The sequence below is a fragment of the Zosterops lateralis genome (genome assembly GCF_965231275.1).
Source record: "Zosterops lateralis genome assembly, chromosome: 11".
NCBI classification, from domain to species: Eukaryota; Metazoa; Chordata; class Aves; order Passeriformes; family Zosteropidae; genus Zosterops; species Zosterops lateralis.
This window is the reverse complement of record NC_139771.1, coordinates 6344166-6361347: the sequence shown is the minus strand read 5'-3', so window position 1 is coordinate 6361347 and position 17182 is coordinate 6344166. Positions and strand designations below refer to the sequence as shown.

At 44.7% G+C, this 17182-nt stretch overlaps 1 protein-coding gene across 2 annotated transcripts in view; it reads left to right on the top strand.

Annotated features, from left to right (window-relative positions):
• Positions 1 to 17182, top strand: part of VGLL4 (vestigial like family member 4) — a gene marked incomplete at its 5' end in the record, with an annotated part of 70441 nt that overhangs the window by 40698 nt on the left and 12561 nt on the right. For both annotated transcript variants that reach the window (XM_083869719.1, XM_083869718.1), the window contains one exon: positions 6225 to 6411. In XM_083869719.1, coding sequence (XP_083725845.1) covers positions 6225 to 6411 — 187 coding nt within the window. The remainder of the gene's footprint in view (positions 1 to 6224; positions 6412 to 17182) is intronic.

Here is a 17182-nt window from a genome sequence, read left to right as displayed (position 1 = left end):
TTCATTGTTGGGCTGGAACTGAACACAACCTCACAGTCACAACTGTTGAGGTGTGAAAGCTCAGTTTGACAGAGGAGAAATATTAGAGAGCTCTGCCAGACCACAGCATTAAAATTTATTCCACCCTGCTTTCTTTGTGGCAAATCTGCCGCCCTTCTTCTTCCTGTGCCATCAATTCTGGCCTCCTCTTACCAAGGAGACTCCCTCAGCTGGTACTTGGTATTTTCAGGGGAATTTACCCTGAATTTTTCAGGGGAGTTTTTCAGCCATTGTTGAAGTGCTCAGCAAAGGTTCTTTTTATTAATCTTAGGTATTTGTGAAATAGTTTGTGGGACTGACACAGTTCTCCAGCCAAGGCAGTTGATGTAGCAATGGTATTTTGTACAGCTGTGCTTTTACAGTATGAGGAGAGACAATTTCAGATGAGTAGTCAGATTTTCACACTCCCTATTACAAATAGGGTAACGTTGGCTTGAAGGAGGCAAATTTGCCATTTTCTGCCTATTGCACTGTAGTTTTTGGTACCTAATACAACTTTTTCAAGACCTATCAAGTACAAATCTTCTGTAAATTTGATTAACAGTATAATTTTGGAAGGATCCTCCAGCGAGCCTGCTGCAGGCTGCCAGTGATGCTGCTGCACCAAATTGTGGCTCCTTTGTGAGGCTTTTGAAGGGAAGAGGAGGAAAGTGGGTGGAGGTGACTGAAGGCAGAGGTTTAATGTCCCTGCCTGTTTAATGTCCCTGCCTGCAGTGTGGAGCAGAAGGTGTCCCTGCTTGGCAGGCAGGGCCAGCTGGAGGAGCCAGCACAGAGCAGTCACTGTAATCACTGGATTTTGGTTTTGGCCATGGGTTTCCTGGCGTGCAGATCTCTGCACAGTGGTAGCCAGAGCTCTCTTCCAGGAGTGAGTGCTGCTCATATGTTTTGTAAACGGAGGAGAAGAGGCTTTTGCCAATTTTTCTCCACATGTGTATGTGACTTTCTGGTTTCCTAAATTAGCTTTTTGTTATCATAGCAGAAAGTCAGTGAAATAGGTGGCAGATAAAGGAATCACTAAGTTGGCTGCTGAAAGAAATCTGTCAATTATAATAAAGAATAATTCCAAGATCTGATTTCTTAGCAGCATGTTTTAATCAGGCTGTTGCCATTAATGCATAATTTTTTTGTTGTTCTGTAGTTTGCTGTTTTATTCTGCTCTCCAGATAGGCCTGTTTAATGTACTCTAAAGGAAACACAGGCTACTGTCACTCTGTTTATAGTGGTTGATCTACTGCTTCCCAGAACTAACTCTTATTTAAGCTCATCTTAAATCATATCTTCTGTAGAAGCAACCCAGAAATAAAGTGGTGCAGAATGCTGGTTTTTGGAATAAGAAATTTTGTTTGTTTTTCTGAGTGGGGGTTGCAAAAGTGCTCAGCAATGATATAAAGAATATAATTTGGAATTCTTGGGATGTCTTTTTCATGGTGACCAAAGATTTCCCCCAGAGAATGGATTACTTTGTTGTCCTTGGTCAAGCAAGTGAAACAAAATCTGCCTGGAACTGCACACTTTGCAGATTGCTTGCAGCCTGTTTCACCCAGACCTGATTTTGGGGGAATTTCCCAGTGCCAGGGCAGTGAGTCTGTACAGTGTGAGGTGAAATAACACCCAGAGCAGGCAGCTGGCAACATCTGCACAGGGACTCTGCTGCTGCACTGCAGTTCTCTGCTGAGAACTTGTTTTGATGACTTGTTGAATTGAGTAATTTGTGGTGACTTCCCTGCCTGGTATTTGATATCTCCACTCATGTGATTGTTTTTATTTTGTGCATGAATTGGAGTTTTTATGCCATTTATCCCAATTTATGTTGGCATGTACTGACTTCTGTGTTTGCCATAGTGGAATAAAACATGCAATAGTTCAGAAATTTGTTCCAATCTGTTGTTTAATCTCCTAACGATTTTTAGACTGTATCAATGGAAAATAAATTGTATTTTACAGTAATTTTTTCACATCTGTATTGCTTTTGTGAAGATCTTGGCTTTTCAGCATATGCCATGAAAGTAAATTTTTGATCTTGAATCATTTCAAAACACTGCCTTGAAGATTTTCATGTACTACTCAGTCCTGGGAATCTGGCCTTAAGACCATGAGGCAGCTCCTCTCACTGATGAGAGTTTGTCTGCAGGTATTGGAAAAGGTAATTAAAGGTGTGATGCCCATTAATTAAAGTCTGTTTAATGCTCTTGCCCACGATTTTTTTAATTAATAGGGTGGCCTGAGGTCATAGTAATTCAATCCAAGACCTTAAAGGTAAGGACCTTGATGACAAAACACTACAACTGAAGAATTTGAAGTTAGTTTTTTTTCTTTCTAAAAGTTAATAAACTTGTCAGATATTCAGTCTTGTGGATAAATCCATCTGTCAGATGTAGAACAAAAAATGATGTTTTTGGGCGAGGGCAGTGCCAAGATTTTCTTTGGAGGAGATTTATTCTAACCTGCCTAAAGTCTGCACCATGTCAATCTTCAGCTGGCAAGACAAAGCCTTTCATTTTGGGGTTGTAATTAATGCTCAGACTTTGTGCATGAAAAGCAGCCAGCGGGAGAGAGGAAATTGGGAGGGGGATAGGACATGGCAGCCCTGTGTCGGTGCAGCCCATACCCAGTCACAGGAAGGAAGCTTGCTGCCAGAGTAGTGTGTATTTTTTATTTTCCCCCAGTCTTTGGTGACTCCTGGAGCTCTCAGACAGATTTCAGACCCCTCTGGTGTCTCTGTGTCAGGGCACAGTTGTAAAAACACGACTTTGGCTGTTGGGGACGTTCCGCTGGGGCCGCGGCTCACGCTGACCAGAGAAAGGCAAACAGAGCTGGACATCCTCTGTTTACAGAGGGCTCTGAGGGGCTGGGAAGAGCCCTGCTGGCCTGACAAACACCGGGTTGAGTGGAAACACTTTCAGGCAGGCTCCTAAGTGGTTAAAATAAAGCACATTCCTGCTGACTGCATGGGCTGGTGTCAAGCGAGAGCAGAGCTGCTCTATAGGCAGACACTACGTCACGGTGTTATCTTTGTTTAGCTTGTCTGTGCTTTATCATGTTGCCCAACAGTTTTAATAAAAAAAAAAAAGAGAAGGAGGAGGAGAAGAAAGAAGAAGAAAAAAAAAAGACTAGTATGAATAGTTGTAAGTAGAAGTATCTGAAAGCAGCAGATCTGGAGTGCCTTCCACCAGCTGCTGGCTGAAACAAAGAGGAGCATTATGAGAGGCACAATAAATGTGTTTGCTATCTCTGCTCTCAGTTGCAGGGCAGACACAAGCCGTCACAGTAATGAATTTTGAAGCCTGGAGTTTGGACTTGGGGAATTTATAAAACACAGTTGTTTTATCAGAGTGTTGTCTTGCCAGCTGTGTGATGGGAGTCTGGTTTCCATGGAGTGTGGTCAGCTGGGGGAGACAAATCTAGTCCCTAAAACAGCATTTGGGACCGTAGTCTCCTCTGTGGTTTCTCTCTCTCTGCTTTAAATTCACATTTGGTAAGGAGGAAAGTACTGGGGAAGGAATTTTATTTAAATGAAGAGCAGTTTTAGACCTAATCAAATGTGCAGGCCCCATGAGAACTCATGGCGCTGTGCAAAACCAGTACAGGAATTTGCATTTTATCCCTCTAAAGAGGTTTTTCCTCATTTCCTTGATTTTCCCTGTTATCTAGACTCTTCTTGACATTGTTCTCCTGCCTGGTGTGGGCAGGAGGGGCTCTACAAATTGAACTGGCCTGTAAGAGCCTCTCACTGCTCCCACCTGTTTGGTTAATTTGATTAATTTTGGCCCAGTGGTGCTGGTCATACCCTGGTATGTTTAGCTGAAGTCTTGGTATTCCCTGAATAATCAGGAAAATGCATTACCAAGTTGGATAGGCTTTAAAAATTAGAAGCCCTTCCTTTCTTTGCTAAATTTCTTTAAAATGGGTTTCTTCCAGCATACAGCAGCGTTTTTGCCAGATTTTAAACTCAGTCTGAATGTTAATATAGAAATGCTGTTGTTACCATACGTAGAAGAAATGAGGCTTTTAATTTTGAAATAAAAATTCCATTTTGGTAATTGTATAGTATCAGGTCCTGTTTGGGGAAAAAGGGCAAGTTGCTGATCAACTGAATTGAATAATTAATATCTAGAGATTTTGGGGGTTTTGTGAACACCCAAGTTAGCTTTACATGGGGTTTAACCTGCCCAAGGCACTGTTAGGAGTTGCTCAGGAGTCAGTAGGAGTGAGGTGCCCACATGGAATTTGTAATTGCTGTTGTGGAATTTTGTGTTGGAGTCCCCAGAAGTGATGGGAGACACTGCAGGGAGCAGAGTGATGGTGCAGGAGTGGGAGGACACAACCTCCAGCCTCAGGTGCTGAAAGCTTTATCTTCTGACATTGCTCTTAAATTATTCCTTTTCAAAGACAGGGGTGAGGGAGATTCCTCCTGGAGAGGAACTGGTGTGATGTGGTTTGCTTTGAAAGCCTAGAACATGAACACTCTGTAGGTGGGGGTTTCTATTGGCAAAATACAAAGGAAAAACGCTCAAATTTACTGATCTGAAAGCAAATTTCAAGAGATGTTGTGTTGATAAAAGCTTTTTTCGTGGCACTGGGGTGTTTGTGGGGGGCTTCTCAATTAATGCTTAGTTGAAACAGGAGAGCTCTGGGTGTCTGTCCCGGAGCATTTGCAGCAGGGCACAGTTTTTGCTATTTAGAGCTGAGATGGAAAGTTCCTATTTAGATTTGGTGCCAGAGTCTTTAATAGAAATCATGGCTTGTGGTGTATTATAGGTCAGCGTATATTTGCTAGTTTATATTATGCTGACTAAATTGGCAGAATGCTTATTTTTACTGGTAAACATTCAGGAGGTTTTCTCCTCGCTCCTTTTTTTTTTTTTTCCCCAACAAAATGTTATTTGTCGTATGTTGAATTAAGGCAGCATTTTATAAATCATCTGCCTCGGTGATGATGTGAAAATGTGTGGTGGCACACAAAGATTTCCATTGTCAGGTACCACAGGGCTCTAGATGGAGTTAACTTAGGCCTAATTTTAGGTCTGGAAATTATGGCTGTGTAGAAAACAAAAATGCTTCTGGCAGTGTAGGAAAAATACAAATTTTAAACTGTAGCAAAAGCAGCTATTTCAGGGATATTACCAGAATAAGTAACCGTGGTTAATTTAGCTCCTCTCCAAGCCCCTGATGGAGCCCCAAAAGCACTTTTCAAACATCTTTAAATCCCTGTGAGGTCTAAATAGGACCTGAGGATGTGAATTCCAGTGGAGTCCATAGTGGTGAGGTGCGGCAGTGTGCTCCAGGCTATAGGAGCAGTGAGACACGGAATTGCAATGGGAAAGGCTGTGGTCACGCTTTGACGCCTCTTAGCAACGATCTGCCCCTGTGTGTTTGTGCACAGCCAACTGTAGCATTGCTGGGATTATTTATACACAGCTCCCATATGCCGGGAATGGCTTCTTCTGGGAGGTGTTAGATTATAGAAAAACTTCTCATCTACTCAGTCTGCTGCCAGCTGGAAATTAGCATTTCTGTGATTCCTCTGCTGGAGAATTGTGCTCTGTTGTTCCTGGGGCCAAACGTAGTTTTAAAGTATAGAGGAAGACATTTAAGGACATATTTAAAACTTGAATCAGCAAGTTCCAATTTCCCCCCTAATTTTTCCCTTGCATAGTTATATACCAGACAAGCTTGTTTTGGACAGCTCTTTATAAAGGGAATCATCTGAGAATCTGAACGTTTATTCAGTTTTAGATCTGGAATATTTGGCATTAACATGAGCTGTAGGCCTGGAATTTATAACCGCGACCGTAAGGAGAGGAACAAAGCTTTTATTTCCCTGTGAATAGTCATGGTTTGCAGAGTGAGGTAATCACAGCCCGGCGCTGGGATTGCAGCCTGCAAGGGGAGAGGAATCTGAGTGAAAAAGCTGATGGGGAATCTGAGTGAAAAAGCTGTTGCAGAGATGGGTTAGTTCAGCCTTTGGGATCATCCGGGGTGATCATCCCTCTCCCGCTGCCTTTTCTCCCTGCTTGTTCCAGCATTAAGTGTGGTTTGGGATGCCTTGTCCATCCTACAGCCATGTCATACAGTTTGGGGGCTGTCCCTGGGGAATTTCGGGGGGTTTTGCTGTGTACTCCCACAGGGGGTGGTGTCGCTGTTGTCCCCGTGGTGGTGACCCCGTGTCGTGTCTCCCCGGGCAGGTGAAGCGGCGCTGAGAGGGGAGCCCCGGATGCAGCCCCTGCAATCCCCCGCGCTCAGCAACCACCGCACGGGCCCGCCGCCCATCAGCCCCAGCAAGAGGAAGCTCAGCATGGACCAAGGGGACGAGGAGCTGGACTGTGAAAACGACCACGTCTCCAAAATGAGCCGCATGTTCAACCCTCATCTGTAAGTGCCTCGCGTCTGGCCCTGCACGGAGCTGAGCTAAAATCCTGTCCTGGCTCAAACTTTGTGCTGCGTTTTTTTTTTTTTTTTTTCCCTTTTGTTCCAGCTAGTGTGGGAGACCTGCACAAGAGCCGCCGCGATTAGATGGGTTTTCGTGTTTTCTTTTGTTTTTGTACGGCTTGAAGTAACAGGAATTAGCTCAGCTTAGCTATTTATAGCAAGCCATAGGTATTGGCCTTGCCGTTTGTGCAGTATTGTTCCCTCGTTCTTTGTAGCGAGCTCCTTTCACTTCCCCCCATTCTGAGGCTCTCTGGCTGGGGGTGGGGAGGCAGCAGCAGCAGCAGCAGGAGGAGGAGGAGGAGGAGGAACACAAGTGCTTTGCATTTTTTCGAGGCCGGGAGCTCCGAGCCAGCTGCTTCCTGGGCTGCCTTGACAACTGGGCAGGCGGCAGTTGTTGCTAAACATTCCTGCTCTGACAGTCAGGTGTGGAATGTGCCGGCCAGGTAAGGCATTGGGCAATCAGCAGATGCCATTCCTGGGAATGCGAGCCTGGCTGGCACTGCTGCAGAATTCCTGTCATTCCTGCCTGGAGGAAGCGATGGATGGAGCTCCTGTGGCTGCTGCCTCAGCTCCTGCAGCCCCGGCATTCCGCGCATTCCACAGTCATGGGATGTGGACGGAGGGATTTATCCTCCCATAAATCACCAGCAGCCTTACTCACAGGCTGGGCCCGCAGTCTGCAGCCTTGGAATTTGTTACAAATCGGGAATCCAGTGCTGAAGTAATGCAAAACAATAAAAGCTCCTTCTCATTTACAACATACCTCCTCCTCTCCCCGAAAAAATTAACTGTTTATAGCCTTTCTCTGGGGCCAGGAGGGCTTGGAAAGAACCCTTGGAAAGAACCCTGTGCTGCATTTCTGGATGCGTGACACAACTTGAGATTTATGGAATTTTTGAAATGTTATGTAACTTTATGAGGGAAAAGTGTGATTTTATTTTTTTTTTTAAGGCTCATTTTCTACTGATGAAATAAAACGCAGCTGGCAGTTACATACATTATAACACTTTATATAGCGGAGGCCATAAAAATAATGAAGTCTGAACCAACAGACTCGTGTGCAACCAAGGTTCAAAACTAAATGATGCAGGCAGTTATTCCGTGTGATCCCATACCTATATGTCAGAGCTTGCTCATATTTTCCAGTGTGGCACATTTTTATGGTTTTTCTCACTAGATTCTTTCTGTGATTTCGTATATGAAACATGCATCTTTTCTTGTAATGAAAAGCACTGGTTTTCTGCCCAGGGTTCATGTGACTTAATCTGTTTCAATTAAACCATCTGCTGCAGATCAGTTATGATCTAAAATAGCATCCATGAGGCCTTCTCTTTCAATGCTTTACTTTGTAAGTTTGATTGGCCTGAATATTACAAAAACTCAAACATTTGTGATTCATCTGAAATAGCTGAATTTCTGTGTATTTCAGATATATCCAGAAAAGTTCACAAACATTCTCTGAATTTTATTCTCGTTTCCCTTCTGCTGCCTCCGATGAAGTTATTTTTTGGACTGTTTTTCGTATTTTCCATCATTTTTGGATTCTGATGTTCTGGTTTAACAGTAGAATTGAGTTACTCAAACCCTGTGGATCTGTCCTAAGAATTTTGGTTGGGAGATGGGAAGTGTGTTGTGGAAGTGTTTATAACCTCCAGCAGCAGCTCTTGTTCAGGCATTTTTGGGTCTTTGTGATGGTGCTGGTGGAACTGGGAAGCAGTTGTGTATTCAGTCTCTTAACACCAGCATCTTGTGTAATTAAATAGGCCAAGAATTGTGTGTTTGCTTCATTATAAACGGTGGAACCTTTTCATTAGCAATTTGATCTTAACTCTGAGGTAGCAGCACCCCACTGTGCTGCAGCGGGAATGAATCCATTGAAAGGCTTTGGATGTGTTATTAGAAATCCAGTTACGTCAGCCCTTTGTTTGGAAACTGAGTGCTTTGAGACATTCCCTGCTCAGGTGTAATTCCCCAAGGGATCATTTGTGAGCTCTACTTGGGTATGTTTATTTTTCTTGTGGAAAAACACGACTGTTGGAGTGCAGTCCCTGGAGCAGAGTGAATCGAATGCCCTGGCAAGCCTAGCAGGATCCTCAAGTGTGTAAGGGAATTACTGTGCAAATCAAAGGTGCTTTTTCAAAGGAGAGCATTCTCAGCGTTAGGATAATAAAATATACTTGAAGGCTTGTGGATTAATTAAAAAAACCCAAAAAACCAGCATGTATCACTGCCTCCCTTTTGCACACTTTTACAGCTTCTGCGTTTTTGTGGTGATGGAAGTCGTGAACACCCATAAACTCCTCGGCTGGGAAGCACAAGTACTTGCAAATTAAAATATAGTGACGGGGAATATGGAATTCCCTTATTTGAATTTCACACTTTCTGGTGTGTCCCTCAGGTGTTTTACTGGAAACGGGCTCACTGAAGTTAAATCTTGCTGAAGTAAAAGGTGCTTTTGGCTTCGTGCTGCTCAGTGGAGGAGAAGGGAGCTTGTTTTGAGGTTCGGCTGGAAACATGGCTTTGTTTTCCTGTGAACTCACTACAACCACCGTGGTTTACGGCAGAGTGATTGGGAACTAGGATTATACGAGAATTCTGTGCGGTGCCGGGGCGGGCGGCTCCGTCCTCACCCCTCCGGGGGGCGCTGGGGGCAGCGCTGCCGCCCGAGCCCCTTCCTTCCCTGGCTCCTTCCTTCCCTGGTTCCTTCCTTCCCTGGCTCCTTCCTTCCCTGGCTCCTTCCTTCCCTGGTTCCTTCCTTCCCTGGCTCCTTCCTTCCCTGGCCCCTTCCTTCCCTGGCTCCTTCCTTCCCTGGCTCCTTCCTTCCCTGGCTCCTTCTCTCTCTCTCCTTCTTTCCCTCCCTCCTTCCCTCCCTCCCTTCCTCCTTCCCTGCCTCTCTCCCTCCTTCCCTGCCTCCTTCCTTCCCGAGCTCTTTCCCGGGCCCCCTCCCTTTCCCCTTTCCTGTCTCCCTGCTCTCCTCCCTCCCTCCGTCCCTCCTGCTCTCCTCCCTGCCATTCTCCTTCCCTGGCTCCCTCCCGCTCTCCTCCCGTGCTCTCTCCCTCCTCCCCGCTCTCCTTCCCCTTTCCCTGCTCCCTCTCTCCCTCTTTTTTCCCTCCTTCCTCTCTCGCTGTCTCCCCTGGGTTCTTTGCCTCCCTCCCGGGTTCAGTGGCGGTTCCCTCCCTGCTCTCCTCCCCCTGTGGTTCCCTCCCCGCTGGCAGCCCCGGGCACACAAAGGCCGCCTTGTCCCGGCCGTCCCGCCGCCCTAAGAGTCCCCGGCGCGGCCGGCGGGCACAGCGCTGCCCCTTCCACAGAAATGGCCTTTGGAATTAGCCGGGGACCAGTATTTTTGTTCCCTTGTGCGGAGTACGTCACTCTGGGGGTTTGGGACCAGCGGGTTTGTGCATGGAGAATTCCCCCCCCCTCGTTCCCCTTTGGTTTGGTGGGCATTAGGATTGCGAGGGCAATTAATTTGTGTATAAAAATCTTCCTACGTCTGAATGTTCACAGCTGTGAAGTCGAGGGAATAATTGTCTCATGGCTTGTGTGATAAATAATTGGGCTTTTTCTTGTAATAAGAGGTCTGCTCATAAGGTGCTTTAATGTGTATCATGTAAAATGATGTGTAGTTTCAAACTCTGCAAATTCTGGGCTGTTTTCAGTTTTGTTACACTGAAGAATGATGTCAGTCCCACCCAAAACACTCCTGAAGCTGCCTTACAACACAAGTTTTTTACTATGAATATCCAATGGCATTTGTCCACTTAAATGACACTATGATAGAGATTAGTGGGGCATCCTTTAAAAAAAAGTGTGCTAAAAGTTACCTGTGTTTGAAAACCATGGAATAATTCAGGTTAGAACAGACCATTTCATCCAACCTCCTGCTCAGAGCAGGCTCAGCTGCATCTTCAGCGAGTTTATAGAGTTGCTCAAAGGGAGAAATTTGGAGTAAGATTTGAAATACTGAATAAATAAAGTTCTTCATTAAGGGTAGATTCTTGTCACCTTCCTCCTTAGCTTGGCTGAGAAGGCAGGGTGGAAATGTTCTGCAGAAAATCAGGTCCCTGTTGTGGAGGAGCGTGGCTCCAGCAGGGTTTGAAAAGATGCAGAACTGGCTCTCAGAGGTAGCCTGGCAGTTGTCAGAGAAGCTCTTTGCTGCTCTTTGAGTTCCAAACTTCATGTGGTAGAGGGAAATACACTTTCACTGTCATTTTATTGTGAAAAATTGGAATTGGGGAAAAACCCTCAGCACAGAGTTGAGAACACCCAAGGTGTCTCTCATCTGCTGAGTGAAGTGTCTTCACCCAGTCCTCGGCACAAATGTGTCCTTGAAGGATTTTGGGGTTCACCTGAGGCTCTCAGAGCAGTCCTGTTGGAGCTGAACTCCTCAGTGGAACTGAGGCAATGTGGCTCTTGTTGATTAAGTGGACAAAGGATCACAGAGCAGGCTTCAAAGTGCTTTTCCTAATTTCTTTTTTTTTTTTTTTCCTTTTCTTGTCTGCATTGCTTGAATGATGGAGTGAATCAGACATTTTATTTCTTAATGGAGATCACACACTCCACAAAATTAAATTGTTTTCAAGAATTTATGTTAAATTGAACCTTCAGAGACAGACTTGAAAGAGCCACCATATCTGAGTTAATATTTAACAGAGAGTTCTGCAGTTCTTAGCCAAGGGGGAATTTCAGAAAGCACTCCAGTCCCTTTCAGTTGAAGCACATGTGAAAGGTTTGTTAGGAGCAGTTTCAGGGCTAAAAGCAAATTGATTGATAGCTTATCAGTACTTCACAAAAAGACCTATCTGTCAAAATTGGGGTCGATGTTGAGGTACTTGAAAAAGCAGGCAGTGTTAGCTCAGGTGTCTCCTCCACTTGCAAACAGAAGGGGATTGTTAGCCAGCTCCAGATTTCTGCTTTGATATCATGTTTTCCACTTTCATTTTCCATCTTTAGTGGGGGAGCATGACCCCCCTCCATGGTGTGGCAAGGCTCCAGGCTGCCTCTGGAAGGGAAAAGCCGTGTTGGTGTTGCACAGAGGAGTTTGATCACCACTTAGTGAAGGCATCTGGGGTCCTGTGCGCTCAGGGATGGAATGGGAACCACAGAATCACAGAATATTCTGAGCTGGGAAGGATCCACAAGGATCATTGAGCCCAACTCTAGTGAATGGGGAATCCCTCCAGCCCTGGTGTCGGATTTTTACCCCAGGGTAAAAGCAAAACTTAACATTGTGTGAATCAACCTATATCTACGTGGGGTGAAATTCAGCACCAATCCAAAAGCCTGAGATCTTAGAAAGAAGGAAGAAAAGAACCAGTAACCTTTGCAAACTTACTCTGGATGTATATCCAATCCCATGGAAACAAAGGTTTAATCTCCCTTCTTTCTATTTAACCATTTTCCCAGATGTTTCCTGCAGTTTGACAGATGTGTCTTTTACTAGAAAGCTGTGCTCTTGAGAATGGGAATGTTATGGACACGGTTGCTATAGACAGTGAGTGTGTGAGGGTAAGGTCTGGAATAAAACCTTACATGAATTTCTGCTTGAATCAGTAGTTTTGTTCCCCATGCTGTGGGATGGCAGGCACAGCCTGGCAGATTTAACTCCTTCCTACAGCATTGCCAGGTGCTGGCAGACTGCTGGAATTCCCAACCAATGATCTGGGGGAGGAAGCTGAGGGATCCCAGGGAATCTTTGAGCTGCAGGGCTGAGGGATGTGGGATGCCCTGAGGCTGGGCTGTGCAGGGCTGGGCTGGTTTAAGGTTGATCCTAAAGAAAGAGGAGGGGAATAAAAGGGCTTTGCTGCCATTGGGGTCTGGAGGGTTTGATCCCAATGATGGGGTTGCTTTCCCAGGGGGAATTCTGTAGAGATGGATCCCATGTGGGTGGATCTTGGTGTGGATGGACCCTGTGTGGGTGGGTTACAGAACCACAGAATATTCCCAGTTGAAAAGGACCCACAAGGATCAGCAAGTCCAGCTCTTCAGTGAATGGCCCATTCAGGGGTTGAACCCCCAGTTGTGGTGGTGTTGGGTGTGGATGGATCCCATGGAGATGGATCCCAGGTGGATGGTGAGCCATGTGGACATGACTGACACCACTGACATGACGGATGTTCTGCTGCCCAAATGATGCTTCATAAACCTTTGTCAAGTTTTTAATCAGCAACGGTCATAATTCACAAGCCAATACCTTCAAAGGGGAGTGAGCAAAATCCCCAAACATTTTTGCTTGTGATTTGCTTTTCTAATTAAGTCTTGCCTAAACCAGAAGCTGCTGTGAGAGGAGACTGTTGATTCAGAGTGGGGTGCCTGAGCTGCAGAAATGCCCTCCAAACACTCTGCTGCTGCTGCTGCTACTGCTACTGCTGGGGTCCATTTGGTAACCAGCTTTTCAAGGAAATATTTTACTATATTGGTCTGAATAGTTGTGCAATGTACAATGAAGCTGTTACTGTTTTTATAGTGCTTCTAGAGTTTTCGGTAATTCAGATTTTATTAGCAATTACAAACAGTTTCAATAAACTTTTAATGAAATGTTTATTCCTTCTTTAAAACAGCCTGTGAAAAAAGTCTCATTTCTTAAAACCAGTTGTTTAAACACTGCTCTTGGTCTGAAGGCCTAAAGGAGCCTGGGTTTTTTTGGGAATTTTTGAAATGTCTGGAAGTGAATTACTGTAGTTTCTCAGCTTTTCCTGCTTCACCTCAGCTAATGTTACAGTGTGTATCTGAGGGAGAGAGACCATAAGATAAAAGTTTTAAGAATCCCTGGCCCTTTTCCCTGTTTCTCATTAGACCCAGTGAAGCTGGAAGGGAAGGCTGTGCAGTCCCATTTTCTCCTGATGATTTGGTACAGTTAATTCCAGCACTGTGACCTTATTTTCAGAGGCTGGTTTGTGTTGTTAAAGCTCTTACCAAATAACCTGGTCATGCTCATGCTGTTGATGCTTTTTACTGCTCCTATCATCTGTTTGAAGAAAGTTACTAATCTGCTCCTCTGCTGTAAAATTCAACCTGATGCAGTCTTTTAGGTGGTGGAGCTAGGGAAACCCCCACAGACTTGTGAGAATTTGGGGTTCATGGCTTGATTTAAGCTGGTACTGACTTTTACAAAAATAGTTCCATGACAGGCACTGGGTGATGATCAAAAATACTTTTTCCCAAAAAAAGTAAAAAATATTGTAAGGAAGAACCCAGTGAATCCTCTAAGAGAACATAACTGGCATTTTTTATTGTCTTTAACCCTCCTGCCAGGTTTCACCCCTGAGTTTGACCACCAGCAGGTTTCCCCAGAGCCTGGAGTGCCCTGGCAGTGCTGAGTGCCCCTGGCTGATGCTGGTGCCCTGGGACATGACCCACTGCTGCATTTGATGTGCAGCCTTTCCCCTGACACTGGCCTGGGGCGTTCTCTGGGTGATCATAAATAGTTTTTATGGTATTTTCCAGTGACTGGGTACAAAAGGCTCATTGCGTGTGCCAAGTGTGACTTCAAAAGGAATTAAAAAAGCTGCACATGAGCCCTCTGATGGAGGGGTAGAGTGCAGGAGGAAATGTGTGCCAGAGGTGTTTGGGTGGGCACAAATGAATCCCTTCACAAACTCTGTCCCTCTGACCCTCTGACCTTGGAGATGTTTCCATTAAAGCCTTCCTGCTCTTTCCCTACACTCAGGTTTTCCTTCCTGCTTGTTTGAAATTTGGAGTGTCTCTTTTGCCTCATGTTTTTATAATTTGCTCTCCTGGAAGTTCTCCCCTCCAAGCATCCAAAGTGCCTTAAGCACTTGAAGCAGCTCAGAGTTCTGCAGAGTTTTAGTTTCCCTTCCAGCAGCGATTTGCTGTTCTGGATCCCATCCTGTTCATCCCGGTGCCTCCAGTGTCCTGCCTTGCTCCACTCCCCTGCTTCTCCAGCTTTGTTTCACTGCCTCAGGTACCTCAAAAAGCACTGTGGTGGCTTCTGCAGAGTTCACGTTGGAGCTAGAAAGGAAACTCGAGTTCTGGGCTGGACTGGCAGCTGTAGGATGGAGTTTCTGGTAGTTTGATGTGTCTGAGTTGTGCAGTTATGCAGAAAGTGCCATCCAAGCAAATGCTCTCCAAAGTGCAGCAGCAGCATCTCCCAAGGACAGACCACATCCTGTGCAGGGCCTTTCTCAGCTTCCCAAACACTCACTTCCCAGTCTTTTGTCATTTGCTCTTCCCAGCTGGCAGAAATAATTCTTCCATGCAGCATTTTTCTAGTGTGTGGTGCAGGATTTTCCAGAGGCAGCTGGAGCTACTGTTGTTCTTTGCAGAGAGAGTTTTGGAGAGGTGGCTGAATCAGATAAATCTCAAAGAGTTGGTTCCTTGTCCTGAGCCTTTCCAAGAACTGCTCCTAGGCAGGAGCTGGGACAAGGAGCCAGAGACAACCTGGTGCAGGTTAGAGGATCAAAAAGTTTCTCCTCTTGGATTGATGGGCCAAAATTTTTTTGTCCTCAATCCTTGAAAAGTAAGTTGGATCTGATGGGAGCTCAGCTGCTGGTTCCCACCTAGTAAGAGTTAAAGAGAACTTTGAAGATGTGGAAAAGAGTTATGTTTATTCTCCAGAAATCACTGTGCATTTTAGGAGACTTTTTGTGATTGCTGCAATATTAATTTATACCTAGACACTTGTTGTTGTGGTAACACTGAAATCTGGAGCTTTCTCTTGTTTCTAGCACCACTTTTTGAGCCATTCATGATTTTTAAAATTTTCTTTACAGGCTAAATTTTGTTAAATCTAACTCAGCAGAATTAATGACATCAGTTACCAGTTCAGAAGCTTATGGGTATTTACTATAAGTTAAAATTTTGTTGTTTGTGTCTCAGGAGTGGCCTCACATAAAGGCTCTTCAAAAAATGACGGAAATTTAGAATGAGACATCAAGTGTGCCAGACAAAAGAGAACCTAAACATAGGAGTTGGAGTAGGTTTGGAGTTGGAATATGTTTGGAGCTGAGCAAGGCAGCAGCAGTGCAGGACAGAGAGATTAGTAAATCATTTTCTTCCCTTTTTTAAAAAAAGTTGTAACCTTCAGTCTGTACCTATTGCAACGAGTTAACTTTGTCAGTGTTTCTGTATTGTATTTGTGCACATGTTCCAGCAGTGACAGAACTTTTAATTTAATAAATCCCTTATAAAGCAACCAGTGCTGCCTTCTCAAACCATCCTGTGAGTGTTGGAGCAGAGATGGCCAAACATTAAAAAAAAGAATCCTGTGAGAAAAATGAGTAGGATCTGAGATTGTGTTAATTGATTTTACTGTACATTAGATTTAGATTTCAGTTTTGTGGCTTTGGCTTTGGACCGAGGTCTTACATCATGCACTTCTCTTGCATTCTCTCATACTTGTGAATATAAAGGCTTCAGGAAGGGAAATTCATCTGTATCTAAATATTTGTGCTTGGTGCAGGCTGTAATGGGACACTGCTTTGTGCATTTCACAGCTTATTACTGATTTCTGTCTTCTGCTCTGAAATCTGTTCTCCTGGTCGATTCCATTTGCAAGTGACTGTCTGCTCCAAGGTTTATCTCTGAAAATCCTGTTTTGCTGAGGATAAATTTAGAAAGTCTGCCTCGTGTTTGTTTATATGTGAGATTATCCCATTTCTTTTTAGTGTTTGTTCAGTGGTTTAGACTTAAGTGTCTTTCTTTTGAGGGAGAGTATTCATTATGTTTCTCAGGAAAGTATATCTGGTTCTGTGGCAGAACCAGAAAACAACCAAAAAACAAGAATCTCTGCAAGTTTTGGGATGCAGTACTGGGCCAGAAAAGGAAAAGGCTGCTCAAAGGAACTGGGAAGCACAAAGCTGATAAAGTGGGGTGGAATGGCATTATTTATTTAGATGACAGTCATTCATGAAGGCATTGGCTGCTTGGAGTATGTTCTGAGTACTTCATATAATTGGCTGACACTCAGAGCAAACTGCTGCTGCTTTCAGGTTTTGTTGGGGTTTTTGTTTGGGTTTTTTGGGGTTTTTTAGTGAATTTGTAGTGCTTAAAAATTCTGAATAAGGAACTGTTAAGGATTTTCCCCTCTGGATGTGTATAACCTTATTTTGAAATACCACTTTATATTCTAGCTTTCCCACCTCACAGTAACAGAATTAATGTGTGCAAGTGGAGCCTTTTGCAGGAAATGATGCTCATCATGTGGAGCAGATATCTGGTACCAGTGGGTTAGAAAGCCTTTAACAAGAGCAGCTGCCCTCTTTCAGACTTGGTGAATAAAGGCAGTATAAAATGTTTGGAAAACAAACACAGAGATGCTGAAAACCTTCAAATCATATCAGAATTAAGTTGCAGAAATGAAGTTTGCTCTTAAGCAATGCATTGTGTTAGTGTGGAGAGAAGGGGGTGGTTGTTCTTTGTGCGAGTGAAACTCTCCTCCGGAGCTTCCATTTCAAGCCAGCGCTCGGCTCCTGCCAAAGGGAGTGAGAAGCGTCTGTGATTTCTTGCCTTGGAGGTACAGTAATGCTTTTGGCAGCGTTCCTGCAGGCTGGAAGTGAGTGCAGGCAGCGCTGTCCCCTTCGTGGGCCTCTTTTTTTTTTTTTTTTTCCCTTTTCCTGCAGCAAGCAGCTGGCAGAGGCCTCCTGTTGCTGTGGGCCGGGTGTGAATTCCCCCCTGGCGGTGCCAGCCAGCAGAAACAGCCTCGGGGGGAAGGTCCTGCTGCACAAGACTGCTGGGAACAGAAGGATTTAATTTGAAT